The sequence below is a fragment of the Camelus dromedarius genome, chromosome 6, assembly GCF_036321535.1.
Source record: "Camelus dromedarius isolate mCamDro1 chromosome 6, mCamDro1.pat, whole genome shotgun sequence".
Taxonomy (NCBI): Eukaryota; Metazoa; Chordata; class Mammalia; order Artiodactyla; family Camelidae; genus Camelus; species Camelus dromedarius.
In genome coordinates this window covers 61,299,713-61,322,910 of record NC_087441.1, presented here as the reverse complement: position 1 = coordinate 61,322,910, position 23,198 = coordinate 61,299,713, and the positions used below count along the sequence as shown (strand labels likewise).

At 34.1% G+C, this 23,198-nt stretch overlaps 1 protein-coding gene across 3 annotated transcripts in view; it reads left to right on the top strand.

Moving 5' to 3' along the window:
- The window catches only part of ZNF292 (zinc finger protein 292), an 88,556-nt gene that overhangs the window by 32,676 nt on the left and 32,682 nt on the right, over positions 1–23,198 (top strand). The window contains exons 1-4 of one of the 3 annotated variants that reach the window (XM_064486877.1): positions 7,596–7,850; positions 9,073–9,227; positions 9,424–9,502; positions 11,735–11,870. In XM_064486877.1, the coding sequence (XP_064342947.1) occupies positions 7,671–7,850; positions 9,073–9,227; positions 9,424–9,502; positions 11,735–11,870 (550 nt within the window). In that variant the 5' untranslated portion in view covers positions 7,596–7,670. Of the gene's footprint in view, positions 1–7,595; positions 7,851–9,072; positions 9,228–9,423; positions 9,503–11,734; positions 11,871–23,198 lie in introns of those variants that run through there. The other 2 variants (XM_031456012.2, XM_064486878.1) reach the window with 2 other exon arrangements.

Below are 23,198 nucleotides of genomic sequence, written 5' to 3'. Positions count from 1 at the left end.
CTGGACATATCTTCTTTTGATGATAGAAGCATAAGAGGGAGCAAGATTCTTAAACTCATAGATGATCTATCATCACTTCTGCCCCATTCTTTTGGTCTAAACAAGTCACATGGGGTAGAAAAATACTCTCTACCATTAGGAGAAGTATTCCAAAGTCATGTGAAAAGGGTCTGGATACAAGAAAGAATGAAGAATTCAGTCTGCCACACTTGCCATCCTCAATATTTTGCTTTTCCAAACTTTTTATTATAGAAGCAGTGTGAAAATAATGCACTGAATACTCATATACCTTTCACAGGATTTCACCAGTTGTTAATATTTGCTATATTTGCTTTATTTCATTCTTTATTTCTTTTCTCTCTTTTTTTCCCCTAAATCCTTTAAGAGTTAGGCATCATGACATTGCTCCCCTTGTTATTTATCTCCTAAGTCCAAAAACACAATTGTCACATTCAGGAAATTTAACATTGATTCAATAATATTATCTAATTACAATATATATTCAGATTTCTCTGTTTGTCCTAATAATATCCTCTGACTGTTTTTCATTTATCTTTTCTAATGCAGCCAGTTTTGCCTTATCACAACATATGTATTCCTAGCAATCACCTTGCTGTGCAGAATTGCACAACAAAAATCATAAGGCTTATGGCGTAAATGAGGTTAGAGGCACAACACTCAAGAACTTCATCAGTGTCACACACACACACACAGAACCTTACAAAAACAATAGTACAATTTTATACCCATTTAGTGGTTATGACATACGTTAAGTACTAAAATAAGTGTAGTGCTTTACCTTGTAAAAGACCTGAAGTTTATAAAAGTGGGTGTCGGCAACGATGCAGTTTGGGAGTTACTGTGTGATGGTGGAAGGCAAGTTCTGAAATTGGACAGAAAGTTGTAACACCATGTGCAGATGGATGTGTCTCATCCCACACCTGATGAACTGACATAGCTGGTACATGTTTGAGTTGTGTGCATTTTGTATATTCCTACACAGCTTCATTCATCTGAGTATGTTTTACTGCTTTCACCTCATGTTTCTCCCTGAAAAAGATCACACATAAGGAAATTGAAGATTAATGTTTTGCTTATACTAAGTTGGAACAAATTCAACTTTTTTAAAGTTATAGTAGAACTTGAAGTTTAAACATTTGCATCTGTAACTTTCCAAATTTAGATTGCTCTAGTTGCATCCTAGAAATTTTGATTTGTTTTTGCAGTAGTTCAAGTCTAAGTATTCTTTGATTTCTCTTATGGTTTCTTCCACCTATGATTTAGAAGTACATTTAAAAAATTTTAACTTTATAGTTTTCTTTGTAGGAGTATTCTTTTGTTAATAGTTTCTAACTGTTAGTAGTTTGAACTGTGTTCAAAGAGTTTGAAATGTATGATACTAATTCTTTGTTATTTCTTGTGATAGTGTGGCCTAGTTTGTGGTCAGTTTTTGTAAATGTTTTGTGCTTTTAAAGGATATGCATTCTCTGTTGAGTGCAGGTTAATATAGGCTTAAACTTTCCTTAGCTGAGTTTTCTATGTGTACATAACTAATTCAATCCAAACTCTCCCTCAGTTGTGTAAGTCTCCTCTCAGCTTATTTCGGCACATTAGATAGTTTGTCAGGTTCGCCTTGAAGAAACTTGTCCTTGAGCCATCTGGTATGCTACAGTTATTCTTCAGGGCCGTTACACAGCTGTCTTCTTGGGATCTTTCTTCATCACTTCTTTCTTGTATAAGATCCCCTTTTTTCTAGATATCATTTTTACTCCTTTCCTGATTTATTCCCTCATTTTGGTGAAATTCCCCTTTCCGTAGCATCCTGAAAAAAAATATGCCTAGAAGTTGAAGTTTTTGAGAACTTTCATGTCTGAAAATGATTTTTCTGTCTTAATGCTTATGAAGGTTGGACAAAAATAATTTCCCCTCAGTTTTTAATGCAGTGCTTCATTTTCCTTTGGCTCCAGGGTTGCTGTTGAGAAGTCTACTGTCCCCCTTTCCCCCTAAGCTTGTTGTGATCCTCTGTCCCTGAACTCTGAAATTTTATGAAGAAGTGCTTTGGTATAGGTCTAATATGAGTAATTGTGCTGGGCACTCAGAGGGTCTTTCCATTCTTAAAATTCATATCCTTAGATTCTAGAAAATTAACTTGAATTAGTTCTTTGATTCCCCCCCCCTTCTCTGTTCTAATTTCCCAGAATTCCTGGTGTCAATTATGGGACCTCTGGCACTGTTCTTTGCATTTTCTTATCTTTTCTTTACTATCCCTTTTACTTTAATTTTTGGGGAGGTTTCCTCAAGTTATCTTCCAAATCATTTCTGCTATTATATTTTTAATTAAAATTTAAAAATAAACATTTCTAATGATGTGGTGTTTTTTCATAGGCCTAATACAGTCTCACTCATAGGATATTAATGACAGTTTTCTTGGAATTTCTTGTCTTCTCCCTGTATAGTCTCTGTGTGCTCCAAGTTTCCCTCCCCCCTTTTTTAAACTAATTTGTTTTGATCTCTCACTTACTAGATGCTGTCCTCAGATGTCAAGCGAGCAGTCCTTGGCTGTTCATATTTAAAGTTATAAAATTGAAAAACTGACTGAGAGCTTCAGGCCCCTAAGTAGGATGTGTTATAGTCCTCACCGTAACGGGACCTAGCTGTTTTCTGTTCCCGGGGAAGGCCTGGTATCAGATCTTTGGTCTTTTCTCTTGAATTCCCAGAGCAGGACTCAGCTAAGGACTCAGTGGAGGAAGTTCTGGCAATGATTAGGGGAAAAGGACTTGAGAAGAGACATCTAGAGTCAGTATGTAAAGCTGACTTAATGCTTCCCTTAAACTCTGGCAGACACCTTTTTTTAATGTTTCTCTCCAGAATAAACTGCTGGAGATAGAAAGGAGTATCTAGGCTGGGTCATCTGGCTGTGGACAGGAATGAGGAAGCAAGAGAGGCCAACTGCTGAAATAGACTATCAGCCAGTGCTCTCAGTCTTGGTCTCCCCTGTGCCCCATTTCCAGAAGCGTCTAGTGCTCCCTAGTTCTTGAGCCCTTTGGTGATTCTGCAGAATTAGGTCTTTCCAAAGCCTACTTAGGAGTCACTTTTCCTAGAGTGCCAGTCTTCCATATGCTTTCCAGCGTTTAAAATTTTGTTTCTCTTTATTCCTCTGTGTGTGTGTGTGTGTGTGTGTATATACACACTTTTTTTTTTTGTCCTTGTGGGTTTATGCCACTTAAAAAGTTACTGTTGTTTTAGTGAGGCTTGGAGAGAGCAAGGTGCAAAATGTGTGTGTCCAATCTACCATTTTCACACAAAACTTTCAAATGAGTATTACATGCTCACGAAGGCTCAGTGGATACAAAAGGTCAAAACTATAAGATGTTATTTGCCTTCTTCATTCTTGTACAGTGGAGTTTTTCCAAAGGTTACATAATGTGTGATGTTGCAGCAGATTAAATGCAGAGATAGATATGAGAATCTTGCTCTTTTCTATTAAGCCAAACATTGAAGAGATTTGAAAGATAAAAAAAAATGCCACTCTTCTCACTAATTGTTTTGGAAACATTTTTTTCATTAAAAATACCTATTTACAGTAACATGTTATGGGTTTATTGTTATCTTAAATCCATTTATAAGTATATAATTGAACATTTCAGTTTTCATTTCTAATGTGGTGAATATAAATAGTTATAACCCACATAAACAAACGCTTTGGAATTCTCAGTAATTTTTAAGAAAGTAAAGGGTCATGAGATCAAAACTTTTGAGAATTTCTTCTCTAGAGAATCCTAAATTGGAACTGGAAGATGAATATAACAGTATAAACATAACCAACACTCCACTAGTCTTATCTTTACATAGGACAATAATGAAATTTAATCCTCATGTTCATTAAATTTAAAACCCCTGTGGTTTTCTTCCTCTTTTGTTTTCGCTCCTAGTAATCCTTAGAGGAACTGAAGGAAGCTGCTGGAAGTTAATCTATACTATCTTTCTCCCTAGAGTATATATGTTCTAGTCTCTGCTGATTTAGATAATGAGAAATCAGCTTAACAGCCAGAATATTAAACATGCAGTTTTGTTCCCAACGGGGTGAAATTTGGCTCTTAGGAGAGGGAAAAAAAAACAAAACAAAACTTAGATATCATAATAGCTTGTGGCCCATAAACAGATATATAGTACATCTATAATATTAAAATTTCATTAGGGGTGGGGGACAGGGAAAAAAGTTCAGAAGTTTCCTTAGGTGGGAATGATAGTGAAAAAGAGGTTGAGAAACACTGGGTTAGAGATCCTGTTGGAATATGATCCTTTAACCTTTTTTTGCTCATGTTTCTCCAATCCCATTGCTCCATAATACACACTATAGAATAGAAGTGGTGACCACAAATACCATGTAAGTGTCCAATAGGTCCCTTAATGGGGAAGGCAGCTAGGCGAGGCTTCTAGCAACCAGAGAGCCCACTCAGCTCCAGCCAGTTGTTGCAGTGCTGGAATACGGCCCCAGGTTGCCAGATTTCCCAAATTAAAAAAGAAAAAAGAAAAGCCAGAAATCCAAGTTTTATGAAAAACTTACGGTTTTTAAGTGTTAGAAACTAATTAAAATAATTTTTAAACAATATGCCCACCATTCAGAACTTCTGTGAGCCACCAGTTTAGGGACCCCTCCCCGACCCCCAGTACACATAAACTAGCATAGTCGCTTCTGGTGTGATGAACTGTGTCTCCTCTGCAGCATTCTGAACTCAGAGTCACCTGCTTCTGCCTGAATTAACTTTGGTAGTAGGTTCTCCTATCCCAGGAGGCCAACCTGCCCTATTTTTGGTTAACTTTTGATTGTTCGATGGTTAGCTTCAGGAAACAAATGTATCTCCTTGAAACTTTAACCTGATGGTCCTGGTTTGTCCCGTGAGACCTCGGAGAATAAGACTAACTCTTCTTTTATGTAACAAGTCTTCAAATTTGTTAATTTGGCTGTGAATCAAATTTTCATTTCTCTAAAAATGTAGAGTATAGTAGTTAAGAACTCAGACTCTGAAGTCAGACTATTAAGGTTTGAATCTTCTCTCTGTTTCTTAACTAGCTCTGGGATCTTGGGGGTTATTACTTTAACTGTTTTATGCCTCCGTTTGTCCATTTTAGTATAAGCATATTACTATAATTTACCTAATTGCTAATAGGTAATACATGTAAAACTTGCAGAACAGTGCCTAGCATATAGTAAATATTCAGTATGTGTTACTTATTGTCTTGATTAAGCATCCCATCCTTCCGTAGTTCCATCAGTCATTCTTCATATAACACAGCTTTAAATTTTCTTACCATACTTAGTTTACAGTTTACTCATTAGTGGAAGCAGTCTGGTGCCTCGTAGGAAGACTTCTAGGTGTCTTCCCTCATTATCCTGTGTACCATCTACTCCCATGCCCCTCTCCAAACCAGGTCAGAATGACTTTTATTTTTGTTCATATGTGTGTGTGTATATAAACATAAACACACACACACACAATGACTTACTCATTCTTGAATGCACGTGGGAATAAAAACATTGGTGAGACAACCAAAGTGTGAGACGTAGGCCCCTCCCCCGCTTTCCTAATAGAACCCTGATTTTATTCACACATTTTCCTTTCTCCACATGGCTTTGTGCTTCAGAGAAGCAGGCCCTGTCTTCCAGCTTAGAGAGGTGAGATCTAATTAGTTTAAAAGTCAACTATGAAATTCCTTTATGGCTGCATGATTTTTGACATAGGTGTCTGATGGAATTCTGGCCATTGAGACCTGGGGAGAAATCTGCTGATAGAAATTGGGTTTGAGGTTTCTGGGAAAGGTTTCTTGTTCCTAAAAGAGGTGCACATGAAGAGGAGGTCTCACATTTTCTTCTGGTTATTGCTGAGACCTGGAGATTGGGTGGGAGGACCACCTGAGAATGACAGGGTGAAGACAGAGGAAGGTCCTTGAAGACATTGTTGAGTTACTAAACCAACAAATCCTGGAACCTACCCTTCCTTTTAATTTCTTATTATGTGGGAAACCTTTCTTACTGTTTCTGCTTTCAGTTTGATCTTACTTTCAGCTAAAATAAGTTCAACCAATAAGTCAAATTATTTATTTCTACTATGGCTGACAAATTGGATAGATTGTATACAACCTCATAGAGTTATGAGGAGTAATTGAAATAATAAAGTAATTAGAGATTTATAGTTCTGTGACATTATCACAAACAGTATTTGTAGTGGACAGAATGTTTCAAAGAGATTGTGGCTGCCTGGCTTTGCTAATTACCAATTCAATTAATACTTCAATTACTACTCTTTAAAACAGAATTAAGTGATCTTTAAAGTGTCTTCTGATTCTGTGTGAAGAATATGAGTCTGATTATTCTGGAGTTACCACCTGAAAGCCCTTTTTAATTAATTATTAACATTATTAATGTTGGGGATGCTTCCAATTTCATAATGGTTCTAGCGATCTTAGTGTCTTGAGAAACAAGGGAAGCTCTCCTGTCAATAAACTTAATGGTTATGAATATCAACTCATAGCTTTATACAAATACATATTTGCTTTTTAATCTAACTTTTTAACTTATTCTCCTATGTGTAATCAGTATGAATATGTCTTTAGTTTTCTTTTCATACCATCTCTCATAATCTGCTGTCATCCTTTTCTTCTACCCTCTCCCTAGTTACATTATTCCCAAACTGTAAAAAAAAAATCACCTAAATGGTTTGCTTTTCACCAGAATCTGCTTCCTCTCCCTCTTTCCTCATCTATAAAACAAGGTGAAAGGATATAATCTTTAAGATGATTTGTGGTTCTAACATTCTGTGATTTGCCAATTATTTTTCTCATCAGTTCGGTCTCTCATAACCAAAAGAACTCATCTTTGGTTACAATTAGAGTTAAGTTTAAAACTTTGTTCACCTGAGGACAGTAGAACTCAGTTATATACAGGAAAGAAGTCATGTATAAGTACCTTTTGCAGAGCTAGATGTATCAAGAAGTGTAGGGCTTGGGCAAAATGAAGATATATGTACATGCATGTAGATATATATAATTTTTAAGGTTTTTTTTTTGAGGGTTGAGAAACAAAACAAAGAAGCTTATCATTTCAAAGCTTTTGGAAAATCAGTGAGATATATTTTCTCTTCCAGCAAAAGTTAAAGCTATTACAGGAAATTGATTCATTACTTCAAGAGGACTAATGGGGAAACCTAAGTGTTTGATTGAATCCATGTTAGATTGGGAGCTTTTGCCAGACATGAAATTCCCTAGACATCTAACCTTTTTCCAGAAAAAGGAAAATATTATTTAATAACTTTATGTAGAAAGACAGATGTTAGCTAAAGAATTATATGCATAGTTGGTATTAATTCTGAAAACCCTGAAGATGAGAATGACCTCTTTCATCATATCACCATAAAATACCCAAGGAAAATGTTAAAACCAACCATGCCAGCATTTGTGTGTGTAACATTTTTTTAGACACAGATCATACTCAAGTTTTATTCCTCAAAATGGAGAGATAATCACAAAAGAGTTCCAGTATATAATTTTCCCTTCAAATGGTAGGTTTTGTTTAGATTTTTAAAGTCCTGTTGAGAGATATTTTTATTGCTGACACCTAATACATGGTGTCTTTTCCAGTACCACTTCTCAAGCTCTCCAACACCAAATAGATGTCCTACAATTCAATTCAATTCAATTCAATTAGCATCCAACTCCTCACGTTAAAGGGCTCAGTCCCACAAGACTGCCCTCACTTCGCATGCCAGTTGCAAGTACTCGGTCTTCAGGTGACCTACCTTCTGTCCAGCTTGGAGAGGGACAGGGTCCATGGATATATGACTACTCAGAAAGTGAGTTGTTACTGTGTTACTCTTTAATTCACCAGGTTACCTTTTCTAGTCTTCCTTTCTTATTCTGTCTTTACTTACTACTTCTACTAGTTAAGATGTTAGTAAGAGGACAAGGTAGTGTTTTCTTTTGAGTGTTTGATAGTAGAGTTTAATCCCTTCCTCCCTTCCACCTGCCTGCCTGCATGTTTTTTAAAAGCTGCTTCTGTATGCCAGAGGATACAAACAATCCCTCATGAAGTTTTCCTTCAGGATACTCTCTTTTCTAGGAAATAACATCTGAATTGCCTCATGTTGATGAGTCTTAAACCTAGAAGTGTGAGAGAACTAATTGTGGCAATCTTCCTTATTATGAAATATGTAATTAGAGTTCTGTTTCATTTAACATAATTGTAGAACCTTTTAGATAGTTTTTAGTAACTCAAGATTTTAATAGTTGTAGAACATGTGGGTGTCTAACTTCTGCCAGTTTCTTCCATCTCTGTATTCTGTAGGATGAATAGCATTTTTGTTTTTCCTTTTGGTAATTCTGATAAAAGTGTATTTGAAATACTTCATTAAAGGGTGAGGAGTGTTTTTTATTTTTAAAAAACAACCACCTTATAAAATTTTCTTGCCCTTATAATCATCCTTTAATATCTTTAATTCTGATCTTATACATGTTGAACATCTTTAGATGATTTTTCAATGATAAAACTTATCATGAGAAACAGTAATATGCTGTGTACTATTATTTTTTATTAACTGAAAAATTACGTGTCTTTTCTGACCATATGCAGTTGATTTATTGCTAGGTTGATTTTTATGCTCTTTGTATGAAAAATAGAAAACATAAATATTTGAAATTCTTTACTGCATGCCTTGTCAAGTGTTACTTGCCCACGTGTCTTCTTTTTAAAATTACTTTTAAATCTTATAATTTGGGAGTGGAAGTTGGCATTTTTGACTAGAGAAGAGAGGAGATAATGCTTGCACTATTTAAAACCAGCCTGTGTGAAATGACGCTATTGTTAGATGATTTAACACTAAACTTTTCTCCTACAGAGAGCTGCTGGAAATGACTATGGCTTTATTACTTTTCATATTTTAATTGGTATAAGTACCTTTTGTTCTTATAAATAGAAGTTATTTTTCAAAATTTCTCAGGGAGGAAAGAAAAACAGTTGATTAGTCAGTGTGTTCCTTGATTTACATTGAATACTTTTTATTATCCCTTCCAAAACAGACACTCCTTGAATATGCAGAGAAATGGAAAACTTCAGAAGATCCTTTACCTTTATTGGAGGTATACACAGTGGCTATCCAAAGTTATGTTAAAGCCCGACCTTATCTTACCTCTGAATGTGAAAATGTAGCATTGGTTCTGGAACGCTTGGCATTGTGAGTAGACCTTTGAGTAAATAAAAAATTAGATTTAGTTTTTCTGTTTTAACTCTGTATATCAGGTCTTATGACAGTGTAATTTTTAAATGGATTTAGCTATGGGGAGTTTACTGATACTAGAATTACTCATTTCATTTTATTTTACTTTAAATTTTAATAATCATTTGTATTCTTACCAACTTTGTTTTTTTAGAAGCTGTGTTGAACTTTTACTGTGTCTACCTGTCGAATTATCAGATAAACAGTGGGAACAATTTCAGACACTGGTGCAGGTGAGAATATTTACCTACTAGACTTAATATAGGTATATTTTATGCCGATTTTATTATTAATAAATTATTTGGTTAAACTTTAAAACATCTAAACATTAATTGCTGTTCTTATTAACACTAGTGTCTTGCCTACAGTAGACGCTCAGTAAATATTTGCTAAGTGACTATATACATTTAAATAGATTGGCTGAATATTGCACTTTTAGATCAAATAGGACTTTGCCAGAGCAGTAAGGGAACACAAAAGAAAATGCCCTCATTTGTATTTAGAAACAGTTTAACTAGTTGCTGAAAATTGCAGTATGCTTTATAAGAATGAACATATTTCATTTAATCCTTATGAAAACTTTGTGGGGGTAGGTATATTTTTTCCACTTTAAAGGTGAGGAAACTGAGGCTCAACTCTAAAATATATATCTGCCCAAACTTACACAGCTAATATCACAGACTAGTTATTTGAACAAAGGTTCCTTATTCCCTAGCCCATACTTTTTCTTCTGTATCTAAAACACATGCTTTGTCTCTCATCTAGTGCTGTTATTCTACTTATAAAAGTATTGCACAGCTTAGCATTTAGTTATTTTAGTATTTTCAAGAATGTTAAATTTTGTTTAAGCACTAGATTGTGCTGGATATATTTTAGCTTCGAGTAAATTTTGATTAATTGGTTAGTTAAAGAGAATGATCCTGCCAGCTAGTCTCAAAAAATATAGCTGTCTCTGTTCATCTAGCCAGAGTTCTTAAAATATCTTTTGGCCTTACCTTTTTCTGTAGAAGAGATATTAAAAGAGGGTTAGTCTCAAATTTTAGAAGCATGTGAAATAAACTGTAGTTAGGCAGAGAAATTAACTTTCTATTTTAATAATTAAACGTTAAAATCTACATCAAGTGCAAAATTCTCAAGGTAGGATTCATGTCTTTATACCATAGGATTCTATGTGTAGTTTTACACATAGTAGATAATAACTGTTTGTTGAAATGAAATTGTCTTGTCCTGTTTGTCACATTGCAACTAACTTTTTGATCATGCAATTTCTACTTCAGCGTATCAGTAACTTGTATCTCAGGTTTTTTCCCAGCAAGTGTTTATTTCTAGGTAAATGATTACTTAAGAACTTTTTTCATTATTTGGCATTCAGATACACTGCCACAGAATTAATTAAGTTGTTTATAAACAGGTATACTGAATTCCTCATACTGTTTACTTTGTTTGTCAATATAAGGTAAACTTTTATCCTTTTTGAAACAATAGCACTAGATGATAATTCTTCATATGGGTTAATGAGAAGGAAATTAACTCTTTAAATCCCAGTATGGTAGCTCTCAGTAGTTGGTCCAAGAAAATTTCTTAATGAACTTGAACTTATTGCAGTTAGAAGGTTTTTAGGTTTTGAGGAATAGACTTTTTATATAAACATAGTATGCAGCTTTAAGAATTTCCATGACACTTTGCTTTCATTTCAGAGCTTCCTTGGGTTTATTTTTATACCTGCTTAACAGAATTTGTTTTATTTTGCCTGTGTTTAAACATTTCTTTACCCCACTAGAAGATAAGCTCCATAAACATAGGTTCTGGTTGCCCTCTTCCCTAGTACTTTGCCCATAGAAATTCTCAAACATTTTCTGAATTGCATAAGAATTGTTGGTCTTTGTGGCCTAAAGAATAACACTTGCATGAACACTTGGAAACAACAAGTAAGCAAAGTTCATGTCAGCTTTAATAAGATATCGCTAAGGCCATGTAATGAATAAATAGAAAATCATGCATTTAGTTATTTTCTTTTCAGAAGTCCCTTTTAATGAAATACTTGGAAGTTGTCACTTAGGCCTTGATGTACATTTGTCATTTGTTAATGGTAGAAGTTTTGGGGGAAAATTTTTTTTTTACTAACACAGAGGATGTAAAATGTTTTAAGGTCTTTCATGCTATGGATATTCTGATAGCTTCCTTGAGAAATAACTGCTCTTGGTTTAGGTTTTGGGGAAATAAATAATATGGACTTATTTCTAACAATACATTATATTTATTTAAAATTTATAATTAATTTAATTCTTATCCTTGAGACTCAGCTTTAAAAATCAGAAGTAAAGGATTCAGCACTTTGTATTGTGACAAGAAAAATTTAAGATAAAAGTCTTATTTTTCAAAAGTTTAGTATTATATTTAAAGCCTGATAAGCTTGCTTTTAAAAATCTGTTGTAATTCTTTGGATGTTTATTTAATATTTATAGGTAGCTCATGAAAAGCTGATGGAGAATGGCAGCTGTGAATTGCATTTTTTAGCTACTCTAGCTCAAGAGACTGGGGTGTGGAAAAACCCGGTACTGTGCACTATTCTTTCCCAGGAACCATTGGATAAGGATAAAGGTAAATTTTCTAGAGAGAGAGAGAAAAAGAGAATCATTAGACTAGAAAAAATAAGTACTTAAAATTGTCTTGATATTATTCATCTCAAGCTATTCCAAGAAGGACCGTTTAATTAAATTTTATATGAGGTACTTGAGGCCCTTCACCTTTATTTTATAGGGGGAAGATGTATTTATAGAATTACACAATCTGAGAGTAACAGAGAAACTCAATTTTTTTCCCAACATCATTTTATCAGAGGAATTCCCTCTGCAACATCCTGACAGGTGGCAATCTAGCTTGTATTTGATAACTAACTTATTTGACAGATGGAGAAGCAGGAATAGGGTAGTGAAATGATTTTCCTCAAAACAGAATGAGAAATTAACCCTAGAACTCTCAAGTCTTCTGTCTCTAAGATTAGTACTCTTTCTCAAACAGCTTATTGCCCAGACTTATTTTACCCTGCTTTGTTGTTACTGTATGAACTTAGGCAATAAAGATCCCAGTTAAACTCAAACTGGCAGGTATCCTATTAGAAGTAGATGGATGGCTAAATCACTAATATGTATAACACTTAATGTTCAGAGTTCAAAAATTGTATGTGCCACAAAGAAGCACAGTTATTATCTGATAATTTTCTTGAGATTATTTACAAAATTGCCCAGATTTCACCCCAAGCTTTCCCAAGGTATTTAACTAGAGAAGTAAATAAGCTACTTCCATTGTTTATTGATGTTTTTTCTTGTTGATTGATGGCAAACTCTAGGTATTTTGCTATGTGATAGGAATTTTTGAAGGCGCAGAGAAGGGAATGTAAGCTCATTGTTTAACTCTTCTGGTACTCTGGTATTTACCAGGAGGCTTCCCAGCAAATCTCCAAACTTCTCTTCAACCTGGTTGTTCCTCTCTGACTCCCCTCTTAACATTTCTCCATACCTTCTGGATAGTTCTAGCAGTGTTATCTGTTTCTTAGTTTTCACAAGTTTATTTTTAGTACCCCCCCTTCCTTTGTGGGTATCTACAGATTAGCTCCATTGTTCTCAGACCTCAGAGAAATGGTCACTCATTATTTAAAATAATAATAATAAGAAGAAGATTTAAAAGTACAGAATCTTAGGAGTTTATTTGTCTTTGACATACCAGTTTTATTCCCAGTGTATTAATACCACCATGTTTTTACTCCTATAACCAAATTATACTTTTTAGTCTTCTCAGCTTTGGAAATGTTGGATGTAATATATTAATAATATCAAATTACATAGTATAGTTCCTAACAGTTTGAAATGTGCTTTTATATGCATGTTTTCATTTAACCTTCACAGTGGGTCTGTGAAAAAAGTTAGGATCTTCATTGCCCATATTTTACAGATGAAAAAAATAGAGGCTCAGAAAGATTAGTTGTCTTTTCTACATCACATTGTCAGTGATGTGAAGTAGAGCCAGGGATTGAAGTGAGGTCCCCACCCTCTCTCCTTTTTATATTATGCTATGTCGCACCTAGCCTAATAAAATAACATCACATCTAGCTTAAATAAAGAATTAACTCCTTTTTTCTATTGTCAGTTTCTGAAGAATGTCTTTGCCAAACTCACACATTATGCTATGGAACCCTTACCATAGAAGAGATTTAAAGTTTATTTTAAAAGAATATGTACTAAATTTCCTTACTTCTTTAAATGTGCCTAACATTGTTTCTGTTAACAAATGTCTCTGTCTGTCTCTGTGCTGCTTTATTTCTTGGTCTTCACCTGGCATAGCTACTGGAATAATTTGGACTATTAAGGCAAGAGGAATTTCTACAATAGTAGACAGATTATAGGTAGCCAGATTTTAATGCAATTTGTGAAGCAACCAGAGAGATGTTATATTACTGAGAGACTTTGCAGCCATAATCTTTACTTTGTCCTCTAGTATTTAGAATACCTCCTTGAAGGGAGCTAATTTATAGATTATCACATAAACCAGAACTGTATGTTTATTTCCTCTTTTGAAAAAGTTGAAGGAATTAACATTATACACATACATACTAATTTGTTTACATTTTCAAATTTCATGGTTCTACAACATTGTGGAACTTTTAGCTTTTTATATGATACATCCTGCCCCTTAGTTTAACTTACACTAACCTATAGCAAGTTTGATAGGAAGAGCTGGAGCTCAGATAATAATTAGTACACCTTAATAGGCTGGGTTTATTAGTTTGTTTTAGTGAAGCCTTTGAAGATTTGACGTAGTATTTGAACAGTAGATAATCCAGCTAATCCTGATTTGTTCTAAATAATTAATTAAATTTTTTAATGACTAATTTGGGAACTACTAAAACCCAGCTAAACCAAGAAATGCTGTTTGATTTGGGGGTTCAGGTTGGTGGGACCCAATTAAAAATGCTGGTTTCACTTGAAGGCCTTAGCATCCTAGAATAAGGTAACTCTAATAATAAACCAGCGAAATTCAAGTCAATGTCCTTTGAATAACACAGGAGCTTTAGGCTTATATATTACTTGTGCCATGCTTTAGTTACAATCTCAGAATTGGAAAGGCATTGAAAGCTTATTTATTTTTTACCCAGTTTTAACTTCCTTCTAAAACATACTGATAAATAATTGGGCCTTTGCTTGAACACCTCTAGAGAATGGTAACTGTGTAATTCAGCCCTTCTTAGCCTGCTATTAGAAAATCTTCATTGTGTAAATTGTGAAAACTCTATTCTTAGAGTTTCCATCTTTTGGACCTAGTCCTACCCCTAAAGCCATACCTAACAAAGTATAAATACCTCTTTCATCCCATAGCAATGGGAATACTTAAGGATCACTATCATGTTTACACTTAACTCATCTTTTTCCTAAAGACTAAAAGCCACCCTGATGTGGCATGGTTTTAAATCTACAATCATGATTTTTGACTTTTTAGTGTATTTTGCTTGTAGTTCTCTCATGGTAATTCTCAGAACTTAATGTGTACCCCAGATATGATCTGGCTGGCTCTGGGGTCGTGGGTACTCTCATCCCCTTCATCCTAACAATTTGTATTTAAGCTAGTATGACTTAAGAGATGACATTACCTTTTTGAGTAGCCTTACGATTCTCACAACTCAATGAGGTTACTAAAATCAGAAAAAAAAGTTTTAAAATACATGCTTCTCTTAAATTAACTGCATTTTTATCCTTTGTATATTGGCACACAAGGTAATCTTTTTTTCTTTTTTAATTTTACTGTGTTAGATCCATTCTATCTCTGCAGTGAGTGTATCAGTATCATTTTAAATCTTGATTTTGTTATTCAAGGTTTTTGTCTTTCCCAATTTAAGCAAATCTTATTAAGCATGCAGTCTGTTGACATCCAGGTCCTTGATAATAACCATTAAAAAGATCATATGCAGAAGCCTAGCCTCTGGGATACTTACAGAAATCTTCTTGTTTGCATTCAGTCTTTTAATCAATACCTTTTGATTATGGTTCATCAAATATGCCTATTTTCCTTATGTCTGATACATGGTTCTCCTTTTTGTCTATAAGGATTTGAGGAAAGACTGAAAGACATTTGGCTGGAGTTGTTTTACATAAGACTGTTTAATATTGAGGCTAGTCTGACCCAATTAATTTTAAATGAACTTTTTATTTTAGAATAGCTTTAGATTTGCAGAAAAATTGTAAAGAGTTTCCAAATACTCAACAATTAGTATTTCCTTAATATTAATATTACGTTAGTTATGATACAGTTGTCACAACTAATAAACCAGTATCAATACTTTGTTATCTAAAGTCCATACCTTACTCAGATTTCTTTAGTTTTTACTTAATGTCCTTTTTCTGTTCCAGGATGCCTTCTGGGACACGACATTACATTTAGTCATCATATTTCCTTAGGCTCCTCTTGGCTGTGACAGTTTTTCAGACTTTCCTTGTTTTTGATGATCTTGACAGTTTTGAGGAATACTGGTCAGGCATTTTGTAGAATATCCCTCAACTGGAATTTGTCTAATGTTGTTCTTATGATTAGAACAGGGCTTATAGGTTTTGGGGGAGGAAGATCTCAGAGGTAAAGGGCCGTTGTTACCACATCATACCAAAGGTCCATGTCATCAGCATGGCTTCTCACTGTTGATGTTATCCTTGATCACCTGGCTGAGGTAGTGGCTCAGGTTTCTCCACTGTTAAATCATTCTTTTTTTCCCCCTTTCCATGCTGTACTCTTTGGAAAGAAGTTATTATTTGCAGCCCACACTTAAAAGGTGGAGAGTTAAGCTCTACTCCTTGAAGGGGCAGTATCTACACAGATTATTTGAAGTTCTCCACAGGAGGTTTGTCTTTTCTTCCCTCTTTATTTATTTGTCATTCATTTATCATTTATATCAGTATAGACTCGTGGATATTTATTTTATTCTTTTTAAATTTTTTATTTATTAATTTTTTAATGGAGGTACTGGGAATTGAATCCAAGCACTCACTCTATCATTGAGCTATCCCCCTCACCCTGGGGATATTTATTTTACACTATGGTCATAATCCAGTACTTCTTTATTTTGCCACTCAAACTGTTTCAACTTTGGCCACTGGGACCTCTTTGAAATAAATTTCTCTGTTCTTTTGACATACCCCTATCATTGTGGGTTGTGTTTTTTGTTTGAGTACTTCCTTCCTTTCTGTCACTACAAGATGCTCCAGGCTTATCTTGCATATTCCTGCCCTAATCCTAGAATCGGCTATTTCTCCAAAGAACCCTGGTTCCTTTTGCTGGCAAATAGTATTAGAATCCAAGGCCTGGTAACTGGTGTGCTTGATGCTACTGGGGTGTCTTTGCTTCTAGCAGACAAAGCAAGAAAATACATGTAGGTATAACTAGTCTGTGTATATACACGTATCTATAAGTGTTTCTGTATGTAGCCATCTGTATCTATATTAAACTAAATGTGAGAGTTTATACTGATATCACAAACTCTAATCACATGGATCATTCTAGCCTTCTCTTGCTTATCTATAGTGTTTCACTTCAAAAGAATGTCATATAATTGGAATAATAGTATGAAGCCTTTTCAGATTTGCTTCTCGCACCATTGTCCGTCCATATACTTAGTGAGTCCCAACATACAGGTATAGGGGGTTTCAGAACTGATAACCTGTACCCCCATGGAAAACAACTTTATTGATTAGAGTACAGTGCTTATGTACAATTCTCTTTCAATTGTATTTACTGACTCCATTCATCCAAAGTTAGTTAGGTGAGCACCTTGTTCCTCCACCTCTTCCTGTGAAGTTCTTTCATTACATATGTAAGACAGATTCTTTTGCCATATTCTGCATTCTATCCTGGACTTCCCAACCTCCTAAATAATTCTTTTAAATTAGCATACTTTAAGATTGCTTCTTCACTATTAAAAGTTCTCCGGTTTTTGACAAATGCATAGTACCATGTATCCACCATTACAGGATTATACAGAATAGTTTCACTGCCCTAAAAAAATAACTGTGCTACACCTATTCACCCTTCTCCTGAACACCTGACAACTACTGATACATTTACCATCTCTATAGTATTGCATTTTCGAGACTGTCATATAATTATAGACTTTCAGTCTAGCTTCTTTTACTTAGTAATATGCATGTAACTTAATCTGTCTTTGAGTGGCTTAGTAGCTCATTCCTTTTTATTGCTGAATAGTATTCCATTGTATGAAGGTACCACAGATTGTTTATCCATTCACCTATTAAAGGACATCTTGTTTGCTACCAGCTTTTGGCATTATGAGAATTCCTGTTGCTCTAGATTCTCACTGGCAATTGCTATTGTCTATTTTGGGAATTTATCCATTTTAATAAGTATGTGGTGATACCACATTATTGTTTCAGTATATGTGCTGCTGAAGTGAGCACCACATGATTGTTTTAATTTGTGTTTCTGACAAATGATATTGAGCATCTTTTCATGCGCACATTTGCCATCTTTATCCCTTCTTGGGTGAGGCATCTGTTTAGATTTTTTGCCTATTTTTTAATCGAGTTATTTGTTTTTTTTATTGTTGAATAACAGTTGTTTGTATATTTTGGTGCAAGTTCTTCAGCAGATAGGAGTTTTACAGATACTTTCTTTACTCTGTGGATTGTCCTTTATCTTTACAGTGTCTTTCATAGAGGAGAAGTTTTAAGTTTTAATAAAGTCCAACTTACCAAACCAGTTTTTTTTCTTTCATGGATTGTGCTTTTGGTGTTTTATCTAAAAATACATTACCAAACTCAAGGTCCTATAGAATTTTCTTCTGTTTTCTCCTAGAAGTTTTATAGTTTTGCATTTTACATTTAGGTCTTTGTTACATTTTGAGATAACTTTTGTGAATGTATCACCTAATTTATGTTTAGTGAATCTGTCTTGGCTATCAATAATCACATTTTTTTTTCTGAACACTCACAAGCCATGTTTTTAATATAATTAGTTTTGAGACTCTTACACAGGAATGTATCTATTCCTGTAGTCTACAGTTTGCAAAATGGACCTTCAGCCCCATTTTGAAAGTTACATTTTCCCATCTGTTTCAATTTGCTCCATTGTTTGTTCTGCCCTTTTCAATCTAAAGCTTATTTTCAAAACTACCATAAGAATAAAGGAATTCTTTTCTCTGTAGTCCTAAATAATGCATAAACCCAAGGAGCTGGCCTTTTTCAAGAAGTTACTCACCTTCCCCAAGTGGATAATTCTCAACTTTTTTTGGTGAGCTAAGGGTCATCTTGGGTTTTAGCTTTGCTAACAGTTTGCATGGATTAGTACCATGTCTCTGATACCCATGGTGCTTGCATCCTTGGTCTTGGGCCTACTTTTCCTTCTTTGGTATATATCATTATTAAAAAGTCTAAACTTTGAAAGAGCCCCCTACTAATAGTCACATTGAATTCCTTCAGCCCTTTCCCTTCTACTTCTATACTGGAATAATTTACAGTTGCATAAATTATATTCTTACCAGCTTGACAGTTCTTTCTTGAATCTTAGAGCCCTGTGGTTCTCTTTCCCCCACCCTCTGAACTCATTTTGAAAGGAAATTTCTAAAGCTTAAGCTTCTCCACAGTATTTATAAATTCTTCAGAACTTTGTGAGAAAATAAGTCTTTGTTTCAGAAATAAATTTTGCATTTTAAAGTGAACATGGAAAAAGTGCTGCCTGATTTACCAGATACTAGCATACTTAAGATGTAATATTTTAAAGAGAGAGGTGATGGGAGAAGAGAGAAAGTGAGAACCAGTACTTTCCAAGTAAATAGGGTAAGGCCAGATCTGATTATGTGCAGTGAAATTACGTGCTTTTGGAAGTAAATTTCCAGTTCTTTCACTTGTTAATACATTTGGTATTTTTTTATGTGTATATATCTTTACCTGCCTATGTAGAAAATATCAAAGGGGGTGATAATGAGACCTAGACTTAAACCTATTGAAAGTTTTCTTGTGTTAGGGCATTTCTTGAACAGAAAGTCGCTAGAAAGAACACCTTAATACCTTACAGACTGTGTTAAGTACTCTTAGAAATACAGTTTTCTTAACCTGTTTCTATTTGGCTGTCTTTTTGGTTTTTTATTTGTTTTTTGTTTGTTTTGCTTCCTTTGCTCTTAACTGACCTTGTCTTGATATAAAAGCTAAGTAAAGAATGAAGTTGGGCACTGTCTTACACCATATATAAAAATTAACTCAAAATGGATCAACAAGCTAAATACAGTATCTAAAATCACAAAACTCCTAGAGGAAAACATAAAGGTAAATCTTCATGATCTTGGATTTGGCAGTGGTTTTACAGATATGACACCAAAAGTACAATAAAAAAAAAAAAGTAAATGGAGCATTTTAGATTTTATTTTTAAAGATCACTGCTAAATTAGATTGCCTTTTACTTGTGTATAACCCTGAGATCATTGAGGATCAGTGACTATGGATAGAATTAAGCTGATAGAACTTAATTGCAGTAAGCTTATAAAAGTATTCACCCTCCTACTTCAGGCTGATGATTTGTTATTTTGTTAACATTAGTAATATTCTACTATTGCATGATTTAATATAATGGCCACCAAATTCTTATTTTTGCTAAAAGTGATTTTAAAACACACATTCGTTGGCTTTTCTAAACTTCCTAGAAAAATTCATTGTTTCTGTTCTGATGAGTATATTTCATAATACTGTTACATGGATAAAAATGTCAGAATTTAATTAAATGTAATAGTAATAATTAAATCTTATTTCACACAAACATTTTAGGGTTGCATACTTACGAGGTTCATCTGCAGCATGGAATCTTAAAATTTTTAAAAATTCTGTTTTATATCAGTCATGTAAAAAAATCAGTTATGATCATAAAATTTCAGACTTAATGAAAAAGCAAGCAACATGATTTAAGAAATTCTGAAATCTTCAAGTGAAAATTCTGTTTCTTGGAAATGTAACATATTCCCTCAGGAAAGAGTGAAAGGTGGGGTGAAGATTAAGACTGTCCCCAACTGGTAATTTGGACACTGGAATCTAGTTACCTAGAGCAGTGGTTCTTTATCCTGGCAGGGCTTTAATTGTCTGGAGAGTTTTTAGACATATCAGTGCTGGAGGCCTACCTCGAACCAATTAAATTAGAGTCTGCGTTTGAGCCCCAGGCATTAGTACTTTTTAGAAGTCAAGATAATTGTACAGCCAGGGTTAAGAACCACTGATGTAGAGCTTAAAGTGTTATGTTTTTATTAAATTTCTGAATTTGGACTTTTTGACTAACAATGTTGAATTTTTAAAATTTTTTAAATTAAAAATTTTTTTTTATTTTTTAGTTAATTGATTTTTAATGCAGTTTTTTTTAACTTAATGCAGTTCTTAATTGTGGTAAAAGACAACATAAAATGTACTGTTTAATCGTTTTTAAGGGTACAGTTCAGTAGTGAGTATATTTATATTGTTTTGAAACAGATCTCTAGAACTTTTCCATCTTGCAAAATTAAACCTTGTTTTAAACAGCTCCCTTTCCCCACCCTCCACTCCCAGCCCCTGGTTAACCAAAATTCTTTTTGTTTCTAAGATTTTTGACTACTTCAGGTACCTCATATAGGTGGAATCATACCATATTTACCTTTTTGTGACTGGTTTATTTTACTTAGCATAATGTCCTCAAGTTTTATCTGTATTGTAGCATGTGACAGAATTTCCTTTTTTTTTTCACATTATCTTTATGGATGTATAAATGTGTGTATGTGTTTGTTGCTGGGGGGTGGGAGTTAGGTTTATTTATTTAATGTATTTTTAATGGAGATACTAGGGATTGAACCCAGGACCTCGTGCATGCTAAGCATATGCTCTACCACTGAATTATACCTTCCCCTCCAGAATTTTCTTCTTTTTAAAAAGTGAATAATACTGCATTATTATTCATATATATATAAAATACACCCCATTTATTTATTCATATATATATATATATATATATAATACACCCCATTTATTTATCCATTCATCTGTTGATGGACATTTGGATTGCTTCCATTTCTTGGCCCTTCTGAATAGTGCTGCTTCATGAACATGGAAGTGCAGATATCTCTTTGAGACCCTCCATTTACTTCTTTTGTGTACATACCCAAAAGTAGGGTAGCTGGATCATATCATATGGTAGTTCTGTTTTTAATCTTTTGAGGAACTTCTAGACTGTTTTCCATAGAGGTTGCACCATTTTATAGTACCATCAGCAGTGTACAAAAGTTTCAATTTCTCCACATAGTTGCCAACACTTATTTTCTGTTTTGTTGTTTTTTTTTAAATAACCATTCTAAAGGGTGTGGTGATACTTCATTGTGGTTTTGACTTGTACTTCTCTGATAATTAGTGATGTTGAGTGTTTTTTCATATTCTTGTTGGCCACTTGTGTATCATTTTTAGAGAAAATCCTTTGCCTGTTTTCAATTGGATTATTTGATTTGTTGTTGTTGAGGTGTAGGAGTTCTTTATATATTCTGGACATTAACCCCTTATCAGATGTATGATTTGCAAGTATTTTCTCCCATTCTGTAAGTTACCTTTTTACTCTGTTATTTCTATCCTTTGGTATGTAAAAGTTAACTATGATGTAGTCTCAATTGTTTATTTCATTTTTGTTGCTTATGCCTTGGTGTCATATCCAGTAAACCATTGCCAAGTCCGGTATCTTGAAGCTTTACCCCCATTGTTTTCTTCTGGGAGTTTTATAGTTTTGTGTCTTACATTTAGATCTTTAATTCATTTTGAGTTTATTTTTTATATGATATAAAATAAGAGTCCAGCTCATTTTTTGGCATGTGGATATCCAGTTTTCCCAGCACCATTTTTTGAAAAGACTCTCCTTTTCCTATTGAGTGGTCTTGGCATCTTATTGAAGATCATTTGATTGTGTATGTGAGGGTTTCTTTCTGAACTTTTTCTATTCTGTTGCATTGCCTATATGCCTGTCTATATGCCAGTTTTGATTATTATAGCTTTGTAATATATTTGAAGTGACCTCCCACTTTGTTCTTTTTCAAAATTGTTTTGACTATTTGGGGTCCCTTGAGATTCCATAAGAATTTTAGGATAAATTTTTCAATCTCTACAAAATAGCCATTGCAATTTTGGTGGGATTACATTGAATCTGTAGATTGCTTTGGGTAGTTAGACATCTTAACAGTATTAAATTTTCCAATCTGTGAACATGAGGATCTTTCCATTTACTTATGTCTCCTTTAATTTCTTCCCGCAGTATTTTGTAGGTTTTAGTGTACAAGTCTTTCACTTCCTTGGTTAGATTTATTCCTAAGTATTTTATTCTTTTTGTTGCTATTGTAAATGGAATTGTTTTCTGAATTTCCTTTCCAGATTGTTCATTGTTAGTGTATAGAAACGCACATTTTTTTGTTTTGATTTTTGTATCCTGCAACTTTACTAAATTCATTTATTAGTTCATATATATATATATATATATATATATATAGTGTGTTGGGGGGGGAATTTTTAGGGTTTTCTACCTTTAAGATTATGCCATCTGCAATCAGATGATTTTATTTCTTCCTTTCCAATTTAGATACCTTTTATTTCTTGCCCAAATATTGAATTGATTTTAAGAGGAAATATAAATTGTATTTTTTTAAAGGAATAAATGATGCAGATTCATGTAAGCCATGATGAGAATTTTGGTATTTATCCTTTGAAGGCAAAGGAGAACCACTGGGGGGTTTACCTGGGAGAAGACAATCAAGAGTGTCCTTAAAAAAAAAGAAAAGCACCCTGGATCCTAGTGGAGATGTGATGTGAGAGTGAATGCAGACTAACAGAGTGCAGCAAGAAATGGTCTGGTAGATTAATGATTTGGGTTGGGAGGAGCGAGGGAGTGGTAGGC